The 25,146-nt window shown below is 40.6% G+C and overlaps 1 protein-coding gene across 1 annotated transcript; it reads right to left on the reverse strand.

Annotated features, from left to right (window-relative positions):
* Window positions 1-11,674: 11,674 nt before the first annotated feature.
* On the reverse strand, window positions 11,675-23,857 carry LOC144365782 (butyrophilin-like protein 1). Its single transcript, XM_078018535.1, has 8 exons — window positions 23,778-23,857; window positions 21,914-22,261; window positions 18,836-19,117; window positions 18,496-18,729; window positions 18,122-18,148; window positions 16,940-16,966; window positions 12,797-12,823; window positions 11,675-12,442 (listed from the first exon to the last, which is right to left on the reverse strand). Exons 1-8 carry the CDS (start codon window positions 23,848-23,850, stop codon window positions 11,799-11,801), a joined length of 1,662 nt encoding a protein of 553 aa, XP_077874661.1. The 5' UTR covers window positions 23,851-23,857; the 3' UTR covers window positions 11,675-11,798.
* Window positions 23,858-25,146: the final 1,289 nt, after the last annotated feature.

Here is a 25,146-nt window from a genome sequence, read left to right on the forward strand (position 1 = left end):
TTGGTCTATACCCAAAGGACTTAAAAACAGCATACTACAGGGATGCAGCCACATCAATGTTTATAGCAGCAAAATTCACAGTAGCTAAACTGTGGAGCCAACCTAGATACCCTTCAGTGGAGAAATGGATAAAAAAAATGTGGCTTATATACACAAAGGAATTTTACTCAGAAATAAAAGAGAATAAAATCATGGCATTTGCAGGAGAATGGATGACAATGAGGAAGATAATAAGTGAAGTTAGCCAATCCCCAAAACGCAAATGCTGAATGCTTTCTCTGATAAAAGGAGGTTGACTCAGAGTCGGGTAGGGAGGGAGAGCTTGGAGGAATAGATGAATTCTAGATAGGGAATAGGAGTGGGAGGGAAAAGGAGGGGGCAGGGGATTAGAAAAGATGGTGGAATGTTATGGACATCATTGTACAAAGTACATGTATGAAGACTGAAATTGGGTGTCAATATACTTTATATATAAACAAAGATATGAAAAATTTGGTATATATGTGTAATAGGAATTATAATTAAAAACAAAGTACATATATAAACACATGAATTGGCATGAACACACTTTATATACAAAGATATCAAAAATTGTGCTCCATATGTGTAATAAGAATTGTAATGCATTCCACCGTCATGTATTCAAAAAATAAAATCAACTTAAAAAAGAACAGTAGAGGAAAGAAAGAAGGAAAAAATAAAGGACATAGTGGAAGTGAAAGATTATTGAACTCCTTCAGAACCAGTGTTGAAATATCCTGGTCTGGGCTTCACCCAAGAGACTCTGATGTTTCTCCAGAGCTTTGTGTGGTGGGAGGACACATAGGAGACGCCAAAGAAGGAAACAAAGCTATTTGGGGAGGATGACTCTTGAGAACAGAAACTAACTCTCCCAAACATCCTTTGGCCTTTCTGAGATTCCCCCTCCCTCTGGCTAAAGCAGTCTGCTTTCCATCAGATGTCCCCCTCACTGAGGCAGAGAGAGTCAGAAAGGTGAGTGGCAAAGGTGATGGACAACAAGCAAAGGTTCATACAGAGAATGAGGCAAAGAAAACATTACCAAGGACTTTGTGATGAAGTGGAAACTGGAAGGTACTCAGCTGTGGGGAAGACCAAGATAAGAGAATGAGAATGGGGTCCACGGTTATGAGATGAGCAGCTTTCAAGTTAGAATAGAGGATCTGAGTTCCAGTCCTGTAGGGATGATCCAGAAAAGTCTCTTCCTCTCTTTACTCTTCTTGTCAATTCTGCAGCAGAAAAAAATATTTGGGTATATTGCAACTCATATTTCAATGTTTGATATTTACAAATTAATAAAAAGATATTTTTTAAAATGTTTATCATAAAACCTCTAATATAAAAATATTCAACTTACAACTAGTATAAAAGTTTATAAAATCAATCTATTGAAAGCAATAAAATACTGTATAGTTCTCATAGTCATAAATATCTTTCTTACTGAGGAACAATACTGACCAAGTTATATTGCATGTATTTGTGAATATGTAACAATGAATCCCACTATTATGTATAATTATAATGCACCAATAAAAATGGGAAAAAAGAAAATTATTTATATATGTATTTTATTCCTCAATCAAACCACATTTACTCATTTAGATATTTTTATTTCTTTTTCCCTCCAGTTTTAATGAATGGTCATTCATTATCACATACTATACTAGTTAGGGGCAAGAAATTTTTAATAAATCTTTTCTAATACTAAAATATTAAATAAATAAGACTCTGGGACAAGTATAGAAATCAAAGAAATTATTTAATTAATTAATCAGTATTAGAATCAGTATTACTCTAGGCTGATTCAGAGAGTATTTTAAGAAACAAATTTTTATTGTGCATCAAGAAATACAATTTAAATTAAAGATGCTATGATCCAGCAATCCTATGCCTAGTAATATATCCAAAGGAAGGGAAATCAGTGTGGCAAAGAGATATCTGAACTTTTATTCATTGTGATACTATTCACAATTGCTAAGATATGGAATCAATGTTGAGAGCCACAGCCCAGTCAGAATGATGCCTAGCATTTGCCAGAGGGAATGGGTGAAAGGTGATGCCAGTGAACCATTGAGATGATGATGTAAGTTAAGCTATATATTATTTCTGTGATGCTGGATTGATTGTATTGTATATTTGACCTTTACTGTCGGCCAATAGGGCAGCTCTTGCTGCCTCTAGCGCCCGCTATTTTGGAGTTCCCGTGGAGTTCTCACTGGGGTTCAGAGAGACTGGACAGAGCCTGGTGGAGGGAGTGTGGTCCCATGTGGTGTGAAGAGTGCCAGTGAGATTTGGGGAATAAAGAGTTGCTGTTTGAATCTACAAGGCTTTGTGGCGGCTCGGTTATTTGTGCCCAGCCAGACTGCGGCAAATCAACCTAGGTGTCCATGGATGGATGTATAGATAAAGAAAATATATGAACAAACACACAACATAAACACATATGTACACATACATACAGGTAATACATAGAGCCTATTAATGCTCCAGTATGACACTGAAAGGACATAAAACCCACCTTATTAAACTTATTATGTTTTAAATAATTTTCCTTGACAACATAAAGAATGGATACCTTGAATAATACTGAGATAGTACTAAGATAGGAATAAACCATGACAAAAACAACCAGAGACTGAGTAGAACTGCTGAAACAAGGACCTAGAGCAGCCAATCTAGGTGGACAGTGAGGTGGAGCTGGCTTGTGGGGTTCACACTCCCTTCTAAGTCTGGGGTTTTTGAAGAACCTGGGTCTGTAGAGAAGCACCAAGAATCTTCTGGAGAAGTGATCTCTGCTTTAAAACAAAGAGAACAGGGTTTCAAGGATCTACACCATGGATTTGGATGTGATAAATGTAGGGAAAAAAAAAGTCTTCCTCTGTAAAATCAAACATGTCCCTACAACAAAACTAAAAAGCTCAGAAAAACACTTTGCAACCTTGATCAGTATAACTTTCCAAGAGAAACTCATTGCAAGATGTCTACCTAGGTAACTTGTAAATCAGAGCAATGTTAACAAAGCTTTACCAATAGTGAGGATGTTAAGCACTCTCTCTGGAATTGGGCAGCTGGTCCACTTGTTAGAAAGATTATTTTTATTTTGTATGGATAAAATCATGTTATCTGCATAGCATCCTTTCTGTTTCAAAGGAAGTGTGTCTGTAGCTCATTCAAAAATAATGTAGTTCATTAAGATAAAGGCTAAATGGAAGGGGCATATGACAAGTAATATATTTTCTGTTGTTTTTTAAATACTTTATATGGTAAAAATACTATCTTGTTCAAATACTAAATTATATACTGCTATGGTCATGGTTCTCAGGATGATGTAGGTAGTCACTGACTCCTCAATTGTTCACTGTAGTGTATCATTTTTTTAATTTTGATTAGGTATATGACAGCAAAATGCATTTTGACTCATTGTACACATTGCAGCACAACTTTTCATTTCTCTGGTTGTACACAATGTAGCATCACACCCTATGTGCAGTCTTACATGTACCTAGGTTAATGATGTCCATCTCATTCCACCAACTTTCCTGCCTCCATAACCCCTCCCCACCCTCTCTTCCCTTTGCCCAATCAAATTTCTTCCATTCTCCCCATGCCTCCCCCCTCCTGGTTTTGGATTAACATCCACTTATCAGAGAGAACATTTGGCCTTTGGTTTTTAGGGACTGGCTTACTTCACTTGGCATGATATTCTCCAACTCCATCCATTTACTTCAAATGTATGATTTTATTCTCTTTTTAATCCTGAGTGATATTCCATTGTGTGTATATACCACAGTTTATTCATCCATTTATCTATTGAAGGGCATCTAGGTTTCTTCCATAGTTTAGTTATAAATTGAGCTGCTAATGAACATTGATATGGCTGTGTCACTGTCATGTGCTGATTTTAAGTCTTTGGGGTATAGACTGAGAAGTGGCATAGCTGGGTCAAATGATGGTTCCATTCCATGTTTTCTAAGGAATCTACACACTGCTTTCCATAGTGGTTGCACCAATTTGCAGTCCCACCAGCAATGTATGAGTGTGCCTTTCCCCCCACATCCTCATCAACATTTATTGTTGTCTGTATACTTGACAACTGGCACTCTGACTGGTGTGAAATGAAATCTTAGAGTAATTTTGATTTTCATTTCTCTAATTACTACAGATGTTGAACATTTTTTTACATATTTGTTCATTGAAGGTATATCTTCTTCTGAGAAGTGTCTGTTAAGCTCCAGCCCATTTGTTGATTTCGTTTTTTGGTTGTTTGTTTTTGTTTTTTTGTATTAAGTTTTTTGAGTTCTTTATGTATCCTGGAGATTAGTGTTCTATCTGACATGTGTGTGGGAATAATTTTGTTCCAAATTCAAAGCTCTTTGTTCACCTCATTGATTATTTCTTTTTCTGAAAAGAAGGTTTTTCATTTGAGTTCATCTCATTTATTAATTCTTGATTTTATTTTTTGCACTTTAGGACTCTTTTTAAGGAAGTCAGAGCCTAATCCAACCTGATTAAGATTTGGGTCTACTTTTTTCTCTATTAGGCACAGGATTACTGTACTAATTCCTAGGTCCTTGATCTACTTTGAGTTGAGTTTTGTGCATGGTGAGAGACAGGAGTTTATTTTCATTTTGCTGCATATGAAATTCTGATTCTCCAGTACCATTTGTTGAGAGTTTATCTTTTATCCAATTTTTTATGATACTTTTGTCTAGTATAAAATAACTGTATTTTTATGGGTTTGTCTCTATGTCTTCTATTCTTTGCCATTGGTCTACATGTCCATTTTGGTGCCAATGCCATCCCATTTTTGTTACTATATCTTTGTAGTATAGTTTAAGGTCTGTTATTGTGATGCCTCCTGCTTCACTCTTCTTGATAAGGATTGCTTTGTCAATTCTGGGTCTCTTATTTTTCCAAATGAATTTTATGATTGCTTTCTCTATGTCTATAAGAAATTATGTTGGGATTTTAATTGGAATTGCATTGTATCTGTATAGCTCTTTGGGAAGTATGGCCATTTTGACAATATTAATTTTGCCTATCCAAGAGCATAGAAGATCTTTCCATCCTCTAAGGTCTTCTTCAATTTCTTTCTTTAGTGTTCTGTAGTTTTCATTGTAGAGGTCTTTCACCTTTTGTTAAGTTAAATCCCAAGCATATATTTTTTTGAGGCTATTGTGAATAGGGTAGTTTTCCTAATTTCTCTGTCAGGATTCATCACTGATATATAGAAATGCATTTGATATATGGTATTGATTTTATATCCTGCTACTTTGCTCAATTAATTAATTAATTCTACACGTTTTCTGGTGGAGTTTTTGGATTCTCTAAGTATAAAATCATGTCACCAATAAATAATAATTGAGTTCTTCATTTTATATTTGTATCCTTTTAATTCCTTCATCTGTCTAATTGCTCTGGGCAGAGTTTTTCAAGGACTATATTGAATAGAAGTGGTGAAAGAGGGCATCCCTGTCTTGTTCCAGTTTTTTGTTCCAACTTTTTACCATTTAGAATGATGTTGGTCTTCAGTTTAGCATAGATAGCTTTTACAATGTTGAAGTATGTTCCTACTATTCCTCGTTTTTCTAGTGTTTTGAACATGAAAGTGTGCTGTATTTTGTCAAATGTTTTCTCAGCGTCAATTGATATAATCATATGATACTTATCTTTAAGTGTAATGATGTGATGAATGATATTTATTGATTTCCATATGTTGAAACTACTTTGCGATCCTGGAATAAACTCCACTTGATCATGGTATACTATTTTTTAAATACATTTTTATATGCAGTTTGCCAAAATCTTATTGAAATTTTTTAAATACTTTTTAGTGTTGATGGACACAATACCTTTATTTTTTATTTGTCTATTTTATGTGGTGCCAGGGGTCAAACCCAGTACATCACACATGCTAGGCCAGTGCTCTACCACTGAATCATAACACCGGTCCCATTTTTGAGAATTTTTGCACCAATGTTCTTCAAGGATATTGATCTAAAGCTTTCTTTCCTTGATGTCTCTCTGCCTGGTTTTGGTAACAGGATGCTACCACCTTTGTAGAATGAGTTTGAAAGAGTTCCTTTCTTTTCTATTTCATGGAATTATTTGAAGAGTGTTGGTGTTAATTATTCCTTGTAGGTCTTGTAGAACTCAGCTTTGAATCAGTCTGGTCCTGGGATTTTTTTGGTTAGTTGGCTTTTGATGGTGTCTTCTATTTCCCTGCTTGAAATTGATCTGTATAAATTGTGTATGTCCTCTTGACTCAGTTTGGGTTGATCATATGCCACTGTTGTGTATCTTAACTCCAACCAAGTTTCTCTGCCTTCATTCATTTATCAAAGCTAAAAATCATACTTTCAAGATACATAAAGAAACAAAACAAATGGAAACTGTTGCATTTCATGACTAAACACTTAGGGTCACTCCAGGTGAACTGGGCTGCATGAAATAATCACACAGAGACAGAGAAATACCTTAGGTCTTGTGACAGCTCCTCCAAACTTAGGGGGTCCATGGAGAGAGAGAGAGAGAGAGAGAGAGAGAGAGAGAGAGAGAGAGAGAGAGAGAGAGCGCACATGCTGAACACTTTTATTGGGAAGAAGCCATTCAAATGAGGCAAGGGGTCAGATTTCAGGGATTGAGTCTACCTATGTGATGTCTGGTGTCAGCAGGTTGATTGACATCTGGGCAGGTCATGCCCATCTCATGAGCTGTATAGGGATCATGGCAGAGCAAGCAAAAAGACTAGAGCGAGGCCAGCCCAAACAGCTGGGCAATGTTGGTTCAGTCCACTTTGTGTGCTCAGTGCTCATAGTTCACACACACACAGCCCATGGCTGGCTTGCCACATCTCCACATTCTCATTATTCAAGGTCAAGGGGCACTCAATTCCTAAATGGTAGCTCCCAAAAGAAAGCCAAGCTTGATCAAAGCTTCTTTCATGAACAACTTCAGTTGCCCTAAATTTTGTATTTCTGTTGAATCAAACACCCCCATATTGCCATTTGGCACCATAATGAAAAAATCTGTATTCCAAGTAGTAACAGGTTAGTTGAAAAGGAACATGAAGCAGTTAAATGAAATAAGAAAAATACAGTGACAATGGTGTGGCCAAGCAATTCTGAGCAACATGATCTAGCATTAATGTCATCACATTCTAAGTCAGACAATATAATTCTGAAGCAAACTGACAAGTAATATATTTACATGTAGAAAATACTTAAAAACCACCAAAATTAACATATTTATATAACATTATTGTTAGAGTTAAGCATTTACTAAGTTGATTAATTTCTCAATTACTCTTTCTGACATGCTGTGAGCAATTCAGCACCCTCCTTTAACAAGTACTAAGTTATTGTAGTTTAAATGCTTCTCTCAAAGTCTAGAAACCACATAAATCATTTGAACAAGGAAAATTTAACATAGACCTATTCATGGCTGATGCCCTGAATTTAGTCCCCAGCACAGAGAAAAAAGAAAAAAGATCAAATTTTAAAAAGGGGTTAACTACTAAAAGAAGTAAAAGAAGCCTCAAAAGAATGCAGAAATGGCATATATAGGGAAAAGATAGTAGTACCTCTGGATTGAGGCAGAATAGCCAAGGAAGGAAAAAAAAATGTATGACAGGGTCCCCAATGAGACTGAGGTGCAGAATTCATTGGGGAAGGTGGAACCGTGGCCCACTGGAAGGTTGAAATGGATATGTAATGCTCCAACTCACCTGGTGTCCTCTTTCATAATACTTCTGCTCCAACATTTCTGACACCAAATGTTTGGAGGTTTCCACACCAATTCTCTGCATATATCATGGTGTCCTATAATTCAATTAAGGAATTACCAGAGAGTCCTACAGGTTAAGTGGACCCCACAGTCTTAAAAGTATGCCCCCCATGACTTCAGATGACAATCACAAGATGGCTCCTCAAGTTACCCATCTGTTTCTGAAGTTCCTGTCACTGTAAGGAGGTCCAATGTAGTCTCTCCGGTGGCAAAGCAAACCTCTACTCAGGACTTTCAGGCCCTTGCCCATACCACAGAAAAGAATGTAAGGATGTGTCTGGCTTTAGTAAAGAGAGGAAGAGCATCATTAGAAAGTGAAAAGTGAATATAGAAACCCTCAGAGAATAATGTGGGCAATCTCAAGAGCAAGAAGAACCACAACACCAGGGATTAAGGTCAGGTTATTTTATAGGGTACAAAGGTAGAATATAGGATCCAAAGGGACAGGACTTCCCTGGAGACTGGGAAATATTGAGTAACATGTTTTCCCAATAGGAAATCTAGTCTGCTATGTTGTTTTCATCAGATATTTTATCAGGTATTTGATCCAATCAAATGTTAGCCCCTAGTTTTATGAGGTTAGTAGTGTCTTTCTTTTGAAATTTTCTTCCTGCTTTGCTGCATTCCAGAAAATTTATACAGAACTGAAAACTTACAAAGTAATTTTTGAGATTGTTTGGTACATTTTTACCTTTGGTCTCTTTCTGTTGCTTAATATTCTTTGTCCAGGTCAGGAGCAGTTCACAAGTTATTGTTCCACATCCCAACAGGCACATTTCTCCTTTAGAGTCTTTTTGTAGTATCCTAAATTTCTATCTCATTCCAAATAACCATCTTCCATTCCCAAAATCCATTGTTAGATTGGGTGATTTTCTATAGTCATTTTCTAGATGGGCTCAGAAAATCAACAGAAACAACTTTGTTTACTAACCAATTTATTATAAAAGATCTTGTAAAGGATGCAATGAATAGCCAGATGAAATGCACATAGGATGAGGCCCAGAAAACCCTGCACAGGAATACCTGCCTGTGGTGGAGATTGAGAGGCAGCACCCCCAGAAACATGAATACATTGTTGTTCATCAACTCAAAAGCTCCCTCAATATTTTATGGATATTTCACTGTGTCATTATGATTGATCAAATCATTGATTGCTTGCAATTAATTAACTCAACCTTTAGCTCTATTTTGTCCCCTCTTTGATTTTTTATTCATAAAATTTGTTCCTTTGGTAACCTGCCCCCATCCTGAGGTGACCCAGGGGCTTTCTAAAAATTGTCTTATTAACATAAACTCAGATGGCTGAAAGGGGCTTATTATTAAAAACAATAGACTCTCCCTTCATCTAAACAGAAAATTCCAAGGTTTTTAAGAGATGTTTTCAGGAATCAGGGAGAGAAATCACTTTTTAGGAACCTAGGACAGAGACTAAAAATACAGATAAATACATCAATATAGACATTTCTTACTATGTCACCAAAAGGTGGGCCTTCTGTACACCACCAGAAGTTGCAACAAAAAGGGAAAACAGCCCAGTATGCTGGCCCATGCCTGTAATCCCAGCATTTTTGAGGCTGAGGCAGGAGTATCACAAGTTCAAAGCCAGCCTCAGCAACTTATCAATGCCCTAAGCAAAATAGGAAATGTAGGATAAGATTGTCTCAAATTTTTAAAGCAGGGGTTGGGTGCTGGGATTGTAGCTCACTGTTGATGCAAGTGTGCAGAACGGGCTTTAATCCTCAGCACCACATTAAGAAATAAACTAAATAAAGGTATTGTGTTCATCCACTACTAAAGAAAACTATTTTTAAACAATATAGTTTAGGATTGTTGCTAAGCGATTAAGCATCCCTGGATTCAATCCCTGGTAACAAAAAAGAAAAAAAAAAGGAAAGGAAAGGAAAGAGAAGGGAAAAAAAGGGAAGGGAAGGGAAGGGAAGGGAAGGAAAGAAAAGAAAAAAGAAAGAAAGAAAGAAAGAAAGAAAGAAAGAAAGAAAGAGAATTAATTTGCCTTGCAATGGCCCTTCCAGTGCATTGTACCAACAATCTCACATTGTGTCAGATGACAAAGAAGTGTTTACAAGGTCCAGTTCCAAGAACACAAAGAAAACCACCATGGAGTGGATTTGGAACACAAATGCAATGAAATGATACTGGACTCTGTCCACACCTTTGACTTTAATCTTTATGTATGCATACATGTTACACCATTCTACAAACATTTGAACTTCCATAAGACAACAAATCTACCATGACAAAGCCACCTGACAAATGAAGAGGTTCTCATCTGTTCCCCCACATGAGGAAAGAAGCACTCCCAGGCACTGTACACTACACTACTATAGTATCTACTCTTCAGATTCAGTCAGTCTCAATGAATATACTGTTACCTAAAAGATAACAATTTGTATAGAAAATCATAAATATAAGAAGAGAGAAACCAAATGGTCAAAATTCACAAATATACACATATATACCACAAGCCAAGAGAAAATACACAAAGCTATTAAAGTCCTTGTTTCTAGAAGGACTATGTAGTTATATGTACTTTCTATCTATCAAATCCCAAACTGTGTTGTCTCTTCCCCAGTCAGAACAACTGGTCACGAACTTTACTTGGTAAAGTGAACACATCTCTATTCTTGCAGTTGTAGTATAGACACAAAGTGAGAATGTAAGGAAAAGTCAAAGAGGGTAGCAGGAAGTGGGATATGATCAAAGTACACTATATGCACGTATGAAATTGTCACAATAAGAACCAATATTTTATACAATGAATATATACTAATAGCTTTTTAAGGAGGGGACCCATTGTCTTATCCTGAATTAACATATGACAACACTCTCAGTGGTACCAGAAATTTACTGAATTATGGAAAAATAGGCATGTTATATTCATCTCAGAATAGGAAGCAGATAACATAAAATGTTGGACTCTTCTCTTAAAACTCCATCATTCATTGTAGTTTGGAACTGAAATATCCCCCAAAGGCTCATGTGTTAAAAGTTTGGTCCCCAGCTGGTGGCCCTTTGGGAAGTGGTAGAAATTTCAATAGGTGGAGACTAGGAAAGAGGAAGGAAGTAGGTAACTGTGACTGTGTCCTTGCAGACTATGTCTTGGCCCCTTATCTATCTCTCTCTCTCTCTCTCTCTCTCTCTCTCTCTCTCTCTCTCTCTCTCTCTCTCTCCCTCTCTCCCCCTCTCCCTCTCCCTCTCCCTCTCCCTCTCCCTCTCTTGCCTTCTGTCTGCCATAAGGTGAGCCACTCACTCCACCACCTGCTCCCATACATTCTACCTCAGAAACAATGCAGCCAGGTGACTATGGGCTGAAACCTCTAAACCTGTGAGGAAAACAAATCTCTCCTCCTTTAGGTTGATTTTCTCTGTATTTTGTCACAGAGACAAAAAAAATGAATAACACACCTCTCCATTTCACTGGAAATTTTTGGATAATAAACTGTCATCTGATAGTCCAAATATGCAAAAATAGAACTGAGGACCATGCTCAGCCTCAAGGTTCCTCTACACACATGCAGGTGCAGTAATGTAATCTCTCCTTTGTTTAAATTTTTTATTTTGTTTTGTTTTGTTTTTGGAAACAGAGTATCATTATGTTGGCCAGGCTGGTCTCAAACATGTGGGATAAATTGATCCACGAGCCTTAGCCTCCCCAGTAGATGGGACTATAGGTATATGCTGCCATAGCTGCTTGAAATACTTATTAATACCAAAAAATAGGGCTCCTCAGTTAAATTGCACATTTTCTAAACCAGTTAAAATAGAGCCAAATTTTATCTTCTGCTATCTGAATATAAGATATGAACTGAACTCTCATAACCACACATCTAAAGTCTTAGCACAGAGCAGGACAAGCCCACTGAACAGTCCAAGTCTCATATCACAGGCTTTGAACACAGGGAGTCTATAGCCCCAGAAGAGCCACAGTGAGGGATCACAGACAGCAAGGGACCCTACGTGGACAAAACCTGGGAGTGTCAGGGAAGTAACAGAGATTCAGCCTCTGGGGGAGCTCCATCAACACCACAACCTGAGCTGAACCCCTCCTTTGGGGTGCTCAGGGTTTCCTCCGGAGGAGAAAAATTGTTAAGGGGTACAGGGAGCCCTTCAGACCCACTTTCCATGGAACAGATGGTCATGGACACATGTCCATACATAATCATGAAGTATGGAAACAGAGCTCCAGAAAAGGAGGCTGGAGGGAAAGAGAAAATGTGGGACCCATCAATCATGTTATAGAAGGAGACATCCCCTTCACTGTAGTCCAGGAAAACCCCCACCCTGAAAAGATTCTGCATAGAAGATAACCAAGTCTCAGGATAAGTTAGGGCAAAATAACTCTTGTTAACTTTCCCCATGACCCAAAATCCCCTTTGTGATGATTCGAGGTATTTGCCTGTTCTCCTCACATCATTCCTAAAGACTCCCAGAGTCCACTTGCTGTGTAATTCATTCTCTATCTCCACTTCCCAGTACCATCTTCCTGATGTGATGCCCTCAAGACCCAACACACTGCATTTTTCATCACGGTACACAGAGGGGTCCTTCAAGGTCAGACGCATCTTTTCATGACAAACAGAAAGCCTGTGGTGAGCAGAGTCTGGATCCAGAGTGACAGGACCTGTTGAGAGAATTATCAGTCATGCAAGGTCCTCTCCTGCCCCAAAGCAAAGCACACAGCCACCCACCAACTCACAGTCATATAGCTGCCTGAGCAGAGGAGGGGATAAGCCTCCTGAGATATCAGTCTTGTAACTCAAGCCCACATCAACAACCAGGAGAAGAAGCCAGAAGCTGATTTCGAGGGTAGAATTGTGACAGGACCCTTGAAAACCAGTACCAGTGTTGTGACCATCACTTCTGCCACAGCAACATCATTGGTGATGCCAGCACTTGAATCACCACAGAGAACTTAAAAAGAAGCCAGAAGCCATGAGGGCAACAGGAGGAATATCTAGAAGCACACAGCACTCACAGGCTTGGAACTGTTCCTTCCGCCAATCTACAAGAGAACACACATCTCATGTCAGGGATTTGCAGAGTCTCTACACAACAGGGTCAGCACCCAGTCTTCTGAAACACAGCAATGTGGGAGGAAGAAGGGAAAAATATGTTTGAAAACATTCAGCTGCTCTATTTGTTTCTTACACACACACTGTTCAGATTTAGCTACCAAATAATGCTTTCTCAAGACAAAGACACACAACAATCCTGAAAACTTGGTTATCTGGAGATACAATTAAGGTTATAAAATTTCAAAGAGCTCCATTTACTTATAAAGAACTGACTGTGCTGAAATTGTAAGGTTAGTTCTAAGCCATGAGTAGAGAATTACATCTAGCTTAGCTGAATTTGGAGGATGACAATAAATCAGGAGTGCAGGGAACTCAGAGAAATCTTACCCAGTTAGGTTGCAATGGACAGGGTTTTAAGATGGGAGAGAAAAAAGTTCAAAGCAGGAAACAAATATATCCAGTGAGAGGTCAATACTAGTGACTTTTCTTCCACTTCGCAAAGACCAATAAGAGAAAAACATCCTTACATATATGGGAGAACCCAAAAATATTGGACCTACTCATTTGCCTCCCACAAGAATTTCCTGAAGAGTTTTAAACTTCCAGCTATGATAGAACCCATAATCCTAAACTCCAGAGTGTGTTAATGTGTGAAATCCATGACTAGGCCACTTTAAAAATGTGACTAAGATTCAGGTTCTTGAGCAGGGGAGATTATTCTGGGTTCTCTGGGCCAGTCCAAACTAATCTCATGAACCTTTGTGAATAGAGAGAGACCTTTATTGGCTGTATCAGAGAAGAAGATAGAATCATAGAAACAAGGTCAAAACCATGCTGTGCTGCTGGATTTGAAGATGGAATTACAGGCCACCAAATGAGGGAATACAGATGGCCCCTAGAAACTGCACAAGACATCAGCCTCCAGAAAGGAACACAGCCTTGTCCACACCTTCTTGGACTTCTGGCCTACAAACATGTAAGATAATATATTTGTGTTGGTTTAAGCTACTAACTGTTTTTAATATTTATTTTTTTAGTTGTAGTTGTCAATACCTTTATTTTTTTATGTGGTGTTGAGAATCAAACCCAGAGCCTCTCACGTGCTAGGCGAGCACTCTACCACTGAACTACATCCCCAGACTCAAGCTGCTAATTTTGTAGTAATTTGGCAGCAAATAGAAAACTAATGTGCCCAAATAGATGACACACCCCATGTGGAACAAAGCACTGGCAGAGAAATGTGCTTACAGAAACCATGAACCTCCCTGTCTCCTGCACTTAGGAAGCTGAGTACCAGGAAAATCTCACATTCTCTGCTAGATGGTGAAAAGATAGGGGCCCAGTGAGCCAGTGAACCAGAAAAGGTCTAAAGATCAGAGTAAAAAGTCCAGTGGCAACCTAGATTCAGTGACACTGACCTTGGACTTTACCTCAGGGTCAGGGTAAGGGGGACCAAGCAATGAGATGAGACCTGCCTTTTCTCAGGAGACACCAAACCAAGAGTCTTATGAACCAGTTCAGACTAGCCTCCTGATGGAGAAGACCTGAAATAACTAAGAGATTACACATTGTACCTCTTCCCCCGCGGTCCCAAGGCCACATAAGTCTCCTAAAACCACCATACTCCCTTTTGGGAAGAGGTCAGGAAGGTAGTTGACCAAAGCAAAGTCTACATATGCCATACACTCCAAAATGTCTTCAACTGGAAAGCTTTTGCCTCCAACACGGTAGAGCCTTAGGAACAAGATTAGAATAATTAACATAAAAACTAAACAACATTTTTATTTCTTAAAGATTTTTGTTTAAATTTGTTCTCCCCATTTCCACTAATATATGTTCAATCACCTACATGGGTATTTCCATCTTTGTTGAGTTGCTTGATAGAATCTAGATAATATAAAATGGCTTAACAGGCCCAGATGACCCTTGGAGAAAAGTAAACTTTGCTTATTTATTACTAAGACATTAGTTGAAATTCAATTATAATTTTCTATATAATAACTGACTGAGATTATCAAAGAAGAAGAAAAGAGAGGAAAAGGAAGCAGACGAGGGAGAAAAGGAGAAGGACTGAAAGAGAAAACCTTTTGAGACTCTCCAGTGTGTCAAGTACCATGCTATGCACCTTAATGCAGCCTTCATATAATTCCCACAGAAAATTTTAATTCATAACTCATTGTTACAATTTTATGAACAAGATGAAATAGAGATTTGTCAACCTCACACTATGCACCTGTCAATATGACAGTGTTGATTCTAGTATAGCAATGGTTTTTATCCTTACAAAATAAAAGAGTATGCAAGTGTTACATGAAAACTTATAGACATTATTTCAGCAGAAAAATGGGGAAATGGTTAAAAAAGACTATGTGATCCTTATTTTTTAATAAACATGTCCCCAGGAAAATCATTAAAATTCTCAAAGAGTGTTCCTCAGATATTTGAATCCAAAGCCTACTTGATGCCATGACTCGTCCTTCTCTGTCTCTCACAGTCTATATCCCTGATGCCAAAAAGAAACATCCAGAGCAGGAAAAGGGCATATTATACAAATTCAGATGGCACAGGTCCTAAACTCACCCCCAGAGTTAAAGAGTCCTCTGGATTATCTTTCATTGCAATGGAAACTGCCTTAGCATATGCCTGTCCTGACTGCTAATAGAAGGTGGAGGTGGTCTCATTATCACAAATTCAATGAGATGATTACTTAGAAATGGCTTGATGGAATTCACACACAAACACACACACACAATATATATATATATATATATTCACTGAAAACTCTCAAAGATGTATCAAGGAGTTGGTTACATTTCAGGCACACAAAAAACCCACAAATCCTCTTTACTCTCAACTCTAACCACCTTGGATGGGATTTTCCATCTCTCACTGCTTCAGCACACCCAAAATGTCTATGTGAATCTTGGGCACTCTACTTTTTTTCTCACCTCCTCTCTCCTCCCACCTCATCCTTTCTTTTCTGATTTGTTCCAACCCTTTCTCAGGTAAACAATATGAAACTCTCCAGGTTTCTCTTTTTATGATCTTCACACATTTAAAAAAAATCAAAGACCAACACACAAATGAAAAATTTCTTAAAAGCAAAGAAATTATAGTGAACATCATAAATTGTATTGTGTTCCTTATATACAAACGCAGATTTTGAATATAATTTCAAATGGTTCACAGATCCCCTAAACATCCTAGACCCAAAATTCAGAACACCAGAAACTAATTTCTCAGAAACCAAGGTGCTTTGAAGAAACCCAGCTAGGACAGCGAGTCAGAGTAAGAGGTGGCTGAGAGAAGATCAATATCCAGAGGACCAGAAAAAAAAAAGAAAATCAAACCTGGACCCAAACAGTGGTAATTTGGGGTAAAGGGAATAGAGAACCAAGGCCCCACATTAGGAAGATGAAATTCCTAAACTGTCAAATATGATTTCTGAAGTTTTTTGGAGACCAGCAATTTCTATCCCCAGTTCCAACCCTGTTCCATCCAGGCTCTGCTCACAACTGAACTCTCCAGTGTCACTGTACCAATAGTTAAATGTGATTGAAAAACTAAAATCAAAATTTGAAAAGACATTTTGGAAATTACAAAAAATGAAGAATAATTTAGGGCTGAGGTTGTGGCTCAGAAGTAGAGTGCTTGCCTACTATGCATAAGGCACTGGGTTTGTTCCTCAGAACCACATGAAAATAAAATAAAGGTATTATGTCCATCTACAACTAAAAAAAAGGTTTAAAAAACTGAAGAGTGTTTAAAAGATAGGAATATGAGGTGACATCTTTGATCCAAACAGAAGAAGTCCCTGTGGTCTTCCAATGCAAGTTACAATCATTTTTTTCTCCATTTAGCAGAATTTTGCTTTCCTATTGTGCTTGGCTTTGGTTAGTTTGGGCAGGGGTCAGATTAATGTGTGATGATTATGAAAGAAAAAAAAACAAGAGACGTTAAAAGTGTTAACTGGGAGGGGTGGGAAACAAATTAAAGAAGAGAGAGCAGGAAACCTCATCCCATCCTGGGTGGAGGACACTGATAAGGAAGGTCAGAGGTGGAGCCTGGAGGAAGGAAGGCCAGCTCACATCAGAGTCACTTACCTGCATACAGGGGAGCCTTCCTCCAGGCTGAAAGGGAACACACAGTGGTGAGACCACAGCTAAAACAAGCCTGCTCAGCATGAATGTACCTGCCCTGGCTTCCCCTCCATTCTAAAGATGAGACTACCCACAGGAGGAGAGAGTCAGAAAGAGATGGCCTCATGCAGTATACAGGGACTGCAGGGTGTTGTGGGAAATCCCCTGGACCACAGATGAAGACAGCGGCTTTACAGGCCAATTGCTGCCATTGCCCCACTGATTTCTATCTGTCAGAAAACCATCTGTCTCAAAACTCATAAAAGTCCATATTCTATTTGTCTTTATTCAGTTTTGCCACTAATGATAAAAATTATGCTATGTGTGAAAATATTTGAGAGAATAAAATATTTACTCTGCAATTGTCAGGGGTATTATTATTATATCCAGGATTTTTCTGGCAAAGATATATTTGAAAAGGGGTGGGGATGTACACCGTGGTAGAGGGCTTGTCAAGCATTCACGAGGCTCCAGGTGCATGCCTCATCACCACAAAATGAAAAAAATAAAATTTAAATTTGAAAAGACACTTGGGAGATTACCAAATATGAAGAATGATTTAGAGACAGCAATGAGTTCTGGGGTAAAACTGCCCAATTTTTCACTTTGGTAAATATTTCTAGACAATAAGAACCAGTTTTTAGGAAGTATATGGTTCACTCCACCACATTTCCACCTGTAATGAGCAGCTCCCTTGTATTAGCATCTTCAGGAGCTAGAGAAAACATAATCCCTCACTGGCAATTTGTAGGGACACAAACAGAAGGTCACACTTCTAAACTTAATGACACCATGTACTTATATAGATCATTTAATAAAAGTATACTATATGCCTTTAATCTTTTAGGTGGAGTCCAACAGCTAGATGCATTGAAGGAAAAAAAAAAACAAAATAATGGGCAATCCAGGGTTGAAATAAGATGCAGAATACATGACACACCATGGGTCACCATCACACCCAGGTTTCCAAGCACTAGGTAGGAAATAGCAGCCTAGATCAAGGAAACTCCAGGGACCAGTGTTCTGGCTTCCACTAGCTTCCCAGGGATGGGGCCCCATATGTCTGTGCCTAGACAGAAACAAGTACAGGGGACACCAGGACACAGGTAATATAAGGAAACAATCATTATCTGGAGAGTCACTTACCAGACAGATAAGCTTCTTTCCTATGATCTGAAAAACAACAAGAAAGAAGGGAGCTAGGAACTAGAACATGTGCTACCAAGGAAACAGAAAGTTCAGAAAGGAAAGAAGAACTTACGGAGGTCTGCCTTGAGTTCATCTAAAAAAAAAAATGAAAAAAAGTATGAACACCCATCCCCAAGAAAAGGAAAGACTGTGCATGGAAAACCCTAGGATAATGTTTCTGTTCACTAGAATTTCTAACTATAAAACCACCCAACCCCATCAGTCTCTAGCTCTCCTGTCTGATCTCCTCAGTCACCTCCTCTGGGCCCAGGACCATGGATCTCCCTGGAGAGCTGGACCCCAGATCCTGGCCCCTGTCAGCTGTCCCTCACCAACAGGTCTGCACTTGCCCTGTGTGGTCTTACCAATGGCCTTCAGCACATCTTCCTTTGCCTGCTGTTCCTCCTCCTTAAGCCGCCACAGATGCTCCTTTTCCTGCCTCACCTGCATCCTTCTGGAATGTTCTTTGGTGCTTAAATAGCTAGCCCCCAAGAGTAGGAGCCCCAGCATGGTCAGGATCACAGCAAATGCTAGCTTCCAGGGAGAAGCCTGAGGGAAGAAGGGCTCTGTGGCCCAGGCAGACAGCAGGTCAGGGGCACACCCAGGAGAGCCAGCACACCAGAGAGGCCAGCCCTCCCCACAGCTCTGCTGGGAGTGGGAAGCAGCACTGACCTGGGATGTAAATAGCCATGGCCTTCTCCTGATCCAGGACAGGGTTGAGGACAGAGCAGGTCACACTCCCCACAGAACTGTCTCTCACCACCAGAGTGGCCTCCACACTAAACAGCTCCTCAGTGTCTTGGGTGTGGGCCTCAGAAAGCGCTGGGAACTTGTTTCCACTGAGGTGTCTCCACTGCACCTGGGGCTTTGGGAACCATCCTGAGGCTTTGCACACCACACGCACTCCATCCTCTTCTGGCCCTTCTATGTGCACTTGGGGGGCAGAGCCCATCCCTGTGGGAAGGAAGCTGTGGATCCCCAGGAGCCAACTTGGGCCCTGAGACCCCAGAGTTGCCTAGATATCACAAAACTTCAGAGGGAAGGATTCATGTTTAATTCTGAGAATTCTATGGGAAGAGGTAATGAAAGGAAGGAACACAGGGACCCCCACAGGGCAGTGGGCTCTTCTCCCCAACTGTGAAGCCAAGGCAAACAGGAAGAATTTGGTACCAGGACTCCCTCCTTGAATCTCACTCTTCTCACCTCACACACTCTCCTGAGACATCTGCCTCTCTGTATATCATGTCCAAAATTATATTGACTGACCACCTTGTCTCCTGAATTCTCTTCTCCTACACCCATGTTCCCATGAGTTATCTTTACCAGGTTTCCTCACATACACCTCAAACTCAAAACTCCAAACTGAATTCATAAACTTGGACCACTTGTGATAAAACAAAAATTAAAATCTCCCTAATTCCTCACCCTTTTTTATACCTAGTTCTCCCACTTCCACACACTTTTTACAGCCTTTACCTTCTGCCTCTGGGCCCAGTAATGGGATTTGATTTACCCAATGAGAAATTAGCTAATGTGACTAGTGCAGAGGTTTGAAAAGCACTTGCACCTTGGTTTTACTCTCTGTCATTTCCACAGGAGGACAATCCTGGGCTACCCAGTGGAGAACGGACTCCTGTAACATAGCCTGGTCAACCTGCTACAGCTGCCCTAGTTCAGCCAAATGACCACCTAAAACATGAGCACACCCAACCAAGACACACCTGGTGAACTTTTCAGCTGACTTAAGAACAAATAAAAATTACAAGTAAAAAGCTTAATTCTCCCTGTTGAATAAAAGATTTTATTCTTTTTTCTTATACCATTTGCTTTAGGAAATGTCAATTACAAATCTGCACTTTCTCCTCTTTTGAAATGTTTATATATGATTTTGAAAACTGGTTAGGTTTTCTGCCAGCTTTGTGGCTCAGAAATGCCTTTCTCAAGGACCTGGGAGCCATTTCTTTGAAATGTAAACATCAGGGAAGATAGCAACACTTTTCCCCCTTTTTGTGGAAAGATAGGAGCCTAACATATGTGGGTATCTTGCTCCAACATGTAAAACTGCTTCCTGTCATAAAGCTGGAGGAGTTTATTTTGCTTCCAGATAAAGCCTATTAGATGACACAGATGGTCTCCCAAACTACCAGGTAAATTTAGGATGAGTTATGTGGAACAACAGTGCTTTGAGCTGTCTTAGTTGAGGATTACTCATTGTTCATCTTGAAAACAAATATATAGGAGATTATATATGATTGGCTCTAAAGAGAATGATGAAATTATTTTTCTGGTTGTGTAATCCATTCACAGATCACCACACTATGAATCACACTCTGGTTTGATGCTTATTCAGTAATAAAGTGTTTTCTCCTAGCATGGAAGGGATATTCTGGTTGTAATTATGTTTCTGAAATATGACCAAAGATGTGAGTAAACCCAGGTGAGATAAGCCAAGTTCAGCCCCAATTAGTTGAACTCACTTAGTGCCTGAATTAAATACATTTTTATTGCCAAATGCACTTGAGATTGTGGCTGTTTGTTACACAGCATTATCACAGCAGTAGAACTGACACATAATTATCAATAGTCCTGCCACAAAACAACAAATGGTTCAAATAAAATCCTGGAAGTCTCTGAACTCTTCTCCTCCCCTTCCAAACTCTATGCCCACAAATCTACTCAGTTGACTCTAGTTTCTAAACCTGTCTGACCCCTCCTCCCCCACCCCACTGCCATGCCTCAGGTCAGGCACTCATTTTCTTCACATCATAACTGCACTCCAGGCCTCCTTATTGCTCACCTCCAATCCTCCCATTCACAGCTGCCAACATGAGCATTCCCAGCATGGCTCTGTCTAAGATTTCCCCTACTCTGCATCCAAACTCCATAACACAGCACACAAAGCCTTTACTGATCTGGTATCTGCCTTCCTCTCCAATACTTGTCCCCAAACTCCACCATCTGAGACCCTCAGGGCCCACATAATCAATCCCAAGAACTATCTGATCAAATTCAAGTAGCCACCATCACCATGTTGTCTGCCCTCTGCCTTTTCACCTTCCAGCCCATCAACATCCAGGGCTCTTGTGCCAGCCCAGGTGTCCACTCCTAATGACCTCATCCTGACACCTGTGAGTGGTGTTAATACAGGACCATCTCTTTACTCCAATATTGCTACTTTCCTCACTCCTCCTACCAACAATGATGGCTTCATTATACCCAAAATAATCAACCATACTCCTACTTCAAAGGTTTCATATCAGGTGCTCCCTCTGCATTAAACTCTGGCCCCCCAGATATCCACCTGACGAAATACCTACTTCCTTTGAGCCTTGCTTAGACTGTCAGTAAGGCTCTGCCCAAGCCCCTATGTAACACTACAGCTTGTCCTAACTTCTCAGCCCACATCCTCTTCCCCTTTCTTAATTCTATTTGGTCTTTTGTCTTAAGTAATTATCATCTTATCACATCTTCTACTGAGTTATTTATTATAATTTTTCTTCCTTTGTCTCTTGAAAGTAAACTCCTCATGGCTGAGATCTCGGTTACACTGATATATCTCTGGGCACAGGATAAGTCCTCACATATTTTAGATGCCCCTAAACAGTGCTTGTATTGAATCAATGAATAAAAGAAAGCCACTTTTTTCTTTCATTTCACCTATAAAATGTGAGGCTTAATTTGGATAATTCTTGATATTCCAACCAAAACCAGTACTCCCAAGGTCTCTAGAATAGACATCAAGAAACTAACCTGCCACCTTCACTTCCAAATCAGCCTCTTCATAGAAGCCTCCATGTCTGAAGAAGCAGGTGTACATTCCATTGTCAGAAATCTGGACCTTGTGGATGTGCACAGCAGCCTGCCCTTCTGAAAGGAAGTCCCTCACCAGTGAGGTCCGCCCTCTGTACTCAGCCATCTGCTCCTCAGACTGTTCTTGTTGGTTCCAGTAGATGAACACTGCCTGTGAGAGCGTGGTGCGGAACCACCCCAGTTCCATGTTCTCTGCATTCATGGCTGGGACTAGGGCGCAGGACAGCATGGCATCCTCACCCAGCACTGCCACAATGGGGTGTCGAGGGCCAACAACCTGGAACTGCTCTGTGAACACAGACATAGGAGGAAGGAAGTTAGAGAGAAACAGACCAAAAACATAGAACACACACCACCAGGTGGGAAGGCTAAGAAAGCTGGGGCAGGGCCACATGAGATGAGCCCTCCAGTCTGATAGATTTGGAAGAGGTCTTCTGATCATAATGATGTGGACAGAAATGATTTCAAAGACACTCCCTCATTGTCTTCTGCTCCTGGTCCCAGGCCCTTCCATGAAGTAATCTCTAATTCAGTGGTTGTCAAGCGTTCATGCCCCTGAACCACTAGGATGCCTTATAGAGCACATAACACTGGACCCCACTGCAGAGCATCTCCTTCACTAGATCTGGGGTGGGCCAATGAATGTACATGTACAAGAAGTTCCAAGGGTGGTCTGGGGATCACACATTGTGAATCTCATGTCAAACTTGTCCTGTCTCAGGACAAACCTCAAAACTGACAAAGAGCACACCTGACCAAAGGTCAACTCTCCTTGGTCATTCAGCCACACCCAGGAAATTCCCCTCTTCCAATTCTAAATTTTTTACTTTGGTCTATATATTTTTCCTCCACTGAGGGAGGAGAGAAATACATATACACTTTAAAACACAGAGTCAAATGCTACTTACTGCTGTGAAGATCCTGCTCTCATCATTCACAAAAACCCCATCACTGCATGTTCCAGAAGCAAGTTCACATCACTCTCCACCCCTTGGTGCTCTTGGGCTTCTGAGGCTACCACATGACTCCTCTGCAGGACATGCTGCAATGGGCCTCCAAAGAGCTACTCTCAAATCCTGGGTCTCTCCACCCTGGTCTCAGCCACCATTAAATCTCAACTAGAGGATGACTAGGATTCCTGACCTCAGGGATCCTTTTAACAGATGAGCTAATCCATGCTGCTGCTCTGCTCAAAGCCTCCACATGATTCCCACTTCTCCCCAGGCCTGACAAGGTGGACCCTGCTTCCCAAGACCCCTCTGAACTCACGTGCTGCTTCTCTCCCCATGGGCTCTAGTCCAACAACACTTGCCTCTGTGCTTCCTCACACCTCAGCACACTGCCAGCTCTGCATGAGCTCCTCCTGCAGGAATCCTTCTTCTAAATGGTTCTACAGCTCACTCCTCCTTCTCCAGGGTTATGCTGCCATCTACACACCACCTCACTGAACACTGCTGCCTGCCCACACCTGCCTCCCATGTCCCTGACTGCCCACACCCTGCCCTGCTGCATTTCCCATCATGGTAATCTCCTCCAATACACTTAGGCCTCTCTCCCTACTATTACTCACTCTCTCCAACTAGAAGGCAAACTTTATGAGAGAATTTCTGTCTGATTCTTTCATAGAATTCCACCTAACAATCAACATTTCATTAATATTTCCAGAATAAAATGAAAGAATTAACGCTTGCAGCACACACACCAAAAAAAGCAAGAAAACAAAAATTGAGGGAAAATATACTTTCAAATGGTTTATATCCTGCTGTTTAAAACCACAAAGTAAGACCAATGGGGACACACTCACCCATGGACAGCTGGACAAGGAGAAGCAGGGAAGTGAGACAGCAGAGCAAGGAGCGACTGCAGTGCCCTTCCATATCTTGAGAGCTGGGGAGAGAGACAGGATGAGGGCCAAGACCTGCAGGCAGAAGGTAGGTCCAGCCCAGAGCTCCAGCACCTCAGCATAGAGTGCAGGGCTCAGGACTGGACAGCAGTCCCCTGCTGGAGAAAAGCATTTCCTAGTGGCACATCATATTAACAGGGTGCTAGGCCCCACACAACCCTGACACTGACAAACAGCTGAGCTCAGGATCCTTTTAGCTCTTCTGAGAAGATTGTGGTATCAGGAAACCATTAGAATTCCCTGGTAAGAAAATGTTCCTTTCTTTCCCACCCCAACTCAGGGCAGCTCTACTCATCCCAGAACACCAAGCTCTTCCATTCCCCATACCTGGAGCACTGTGGTGGAAGCCATTCCTCTCTCTCTCTCTGTTATTCCACACCACTCAGGACCCCCCCCCCCCAGAAACGAGGGCCCAGATTCAGGGCTCTCACCAGGAAGGACATCAAGCTCCTGCTTCTCTCTTGTTCTGCCCCCTAGTTATGCCCAGGTTGGGCCTGGGCAGTGTCAGAGACACACACATCCTCAAGGAGGCTGTGGTGCCCATCACAGGAGCCCTGAACCCTGTCCTGACTTTTTAGATGGGGAGTTCACCTAAACCTGAATCTCAGCCCAGTCCCTTCCACTGTGAGCTCAGGACATGATGCTTCATTGGCCACACATATCCCCACCAACAGGTTTCTCCTTTCCTTCTGTTTCTTTAAGAAAGATTTCATCCTGAGAGGTAAGGGACCCTTCCGGGAGACAGAGGATAGAGCTAAAGAGCCCTGGTCAGAGAAAAGACCCCAAATCACCTACTGTTTGGAAGTGGCAGGGAGAAGGCAGTCTGTGGTATTAGGAAGAACAAATTCTGGGAGCCAACTTCTAGGCTGCCCTCCAGGCTCAGCCACTCTCCAAATAAACTTCTTGGCCTCCATTTCCTTATCTGTATGATGGGCATACTTACAACATCTACCCCCCAAGTTTGTAATGAAAATGAGGTGAATTTGTAGTCACTACATGTAATTAAAACAGGGTCTGGGCCCAGAAAATGTTACAGAAATATCATTAAAACAAATGAATATAGGAACAACCCTCATTAAGCTTCTCCTGGTTCTTCCTAGAACAAGAATGTCTCACCTATCCACTCCCATTGCCTCTTGCACCAGCTCATCCGCAGCTTCTTTCTGCCACCAGCTTCTCCCTGGTTTCCTCCTCTTAGGTCAGAGTTATCTTCAAAGCCAACTTACCTGCTCCTCTGTTCTCCCACCTATGAAAGGCTGTGACTTCCTGG

The sequence above is a fragment of the Ictidomys tridecemlineatus genome, chromosome 8, assembly GCF_052094955.1.
Source record: "Ictidomys tridecemlineatus isolate mIctTri1 chromosome 8, mIctTri1.hap1, whole genome shotgun sequence".
NCBI classification, from domain to species: domain Eukaryota; kingdom Metazoa; phylum Chordata; class Mammalia; order Rodentia; family Sciuridae; genus Ictidomys; species Ictidomys tridecemlineatus.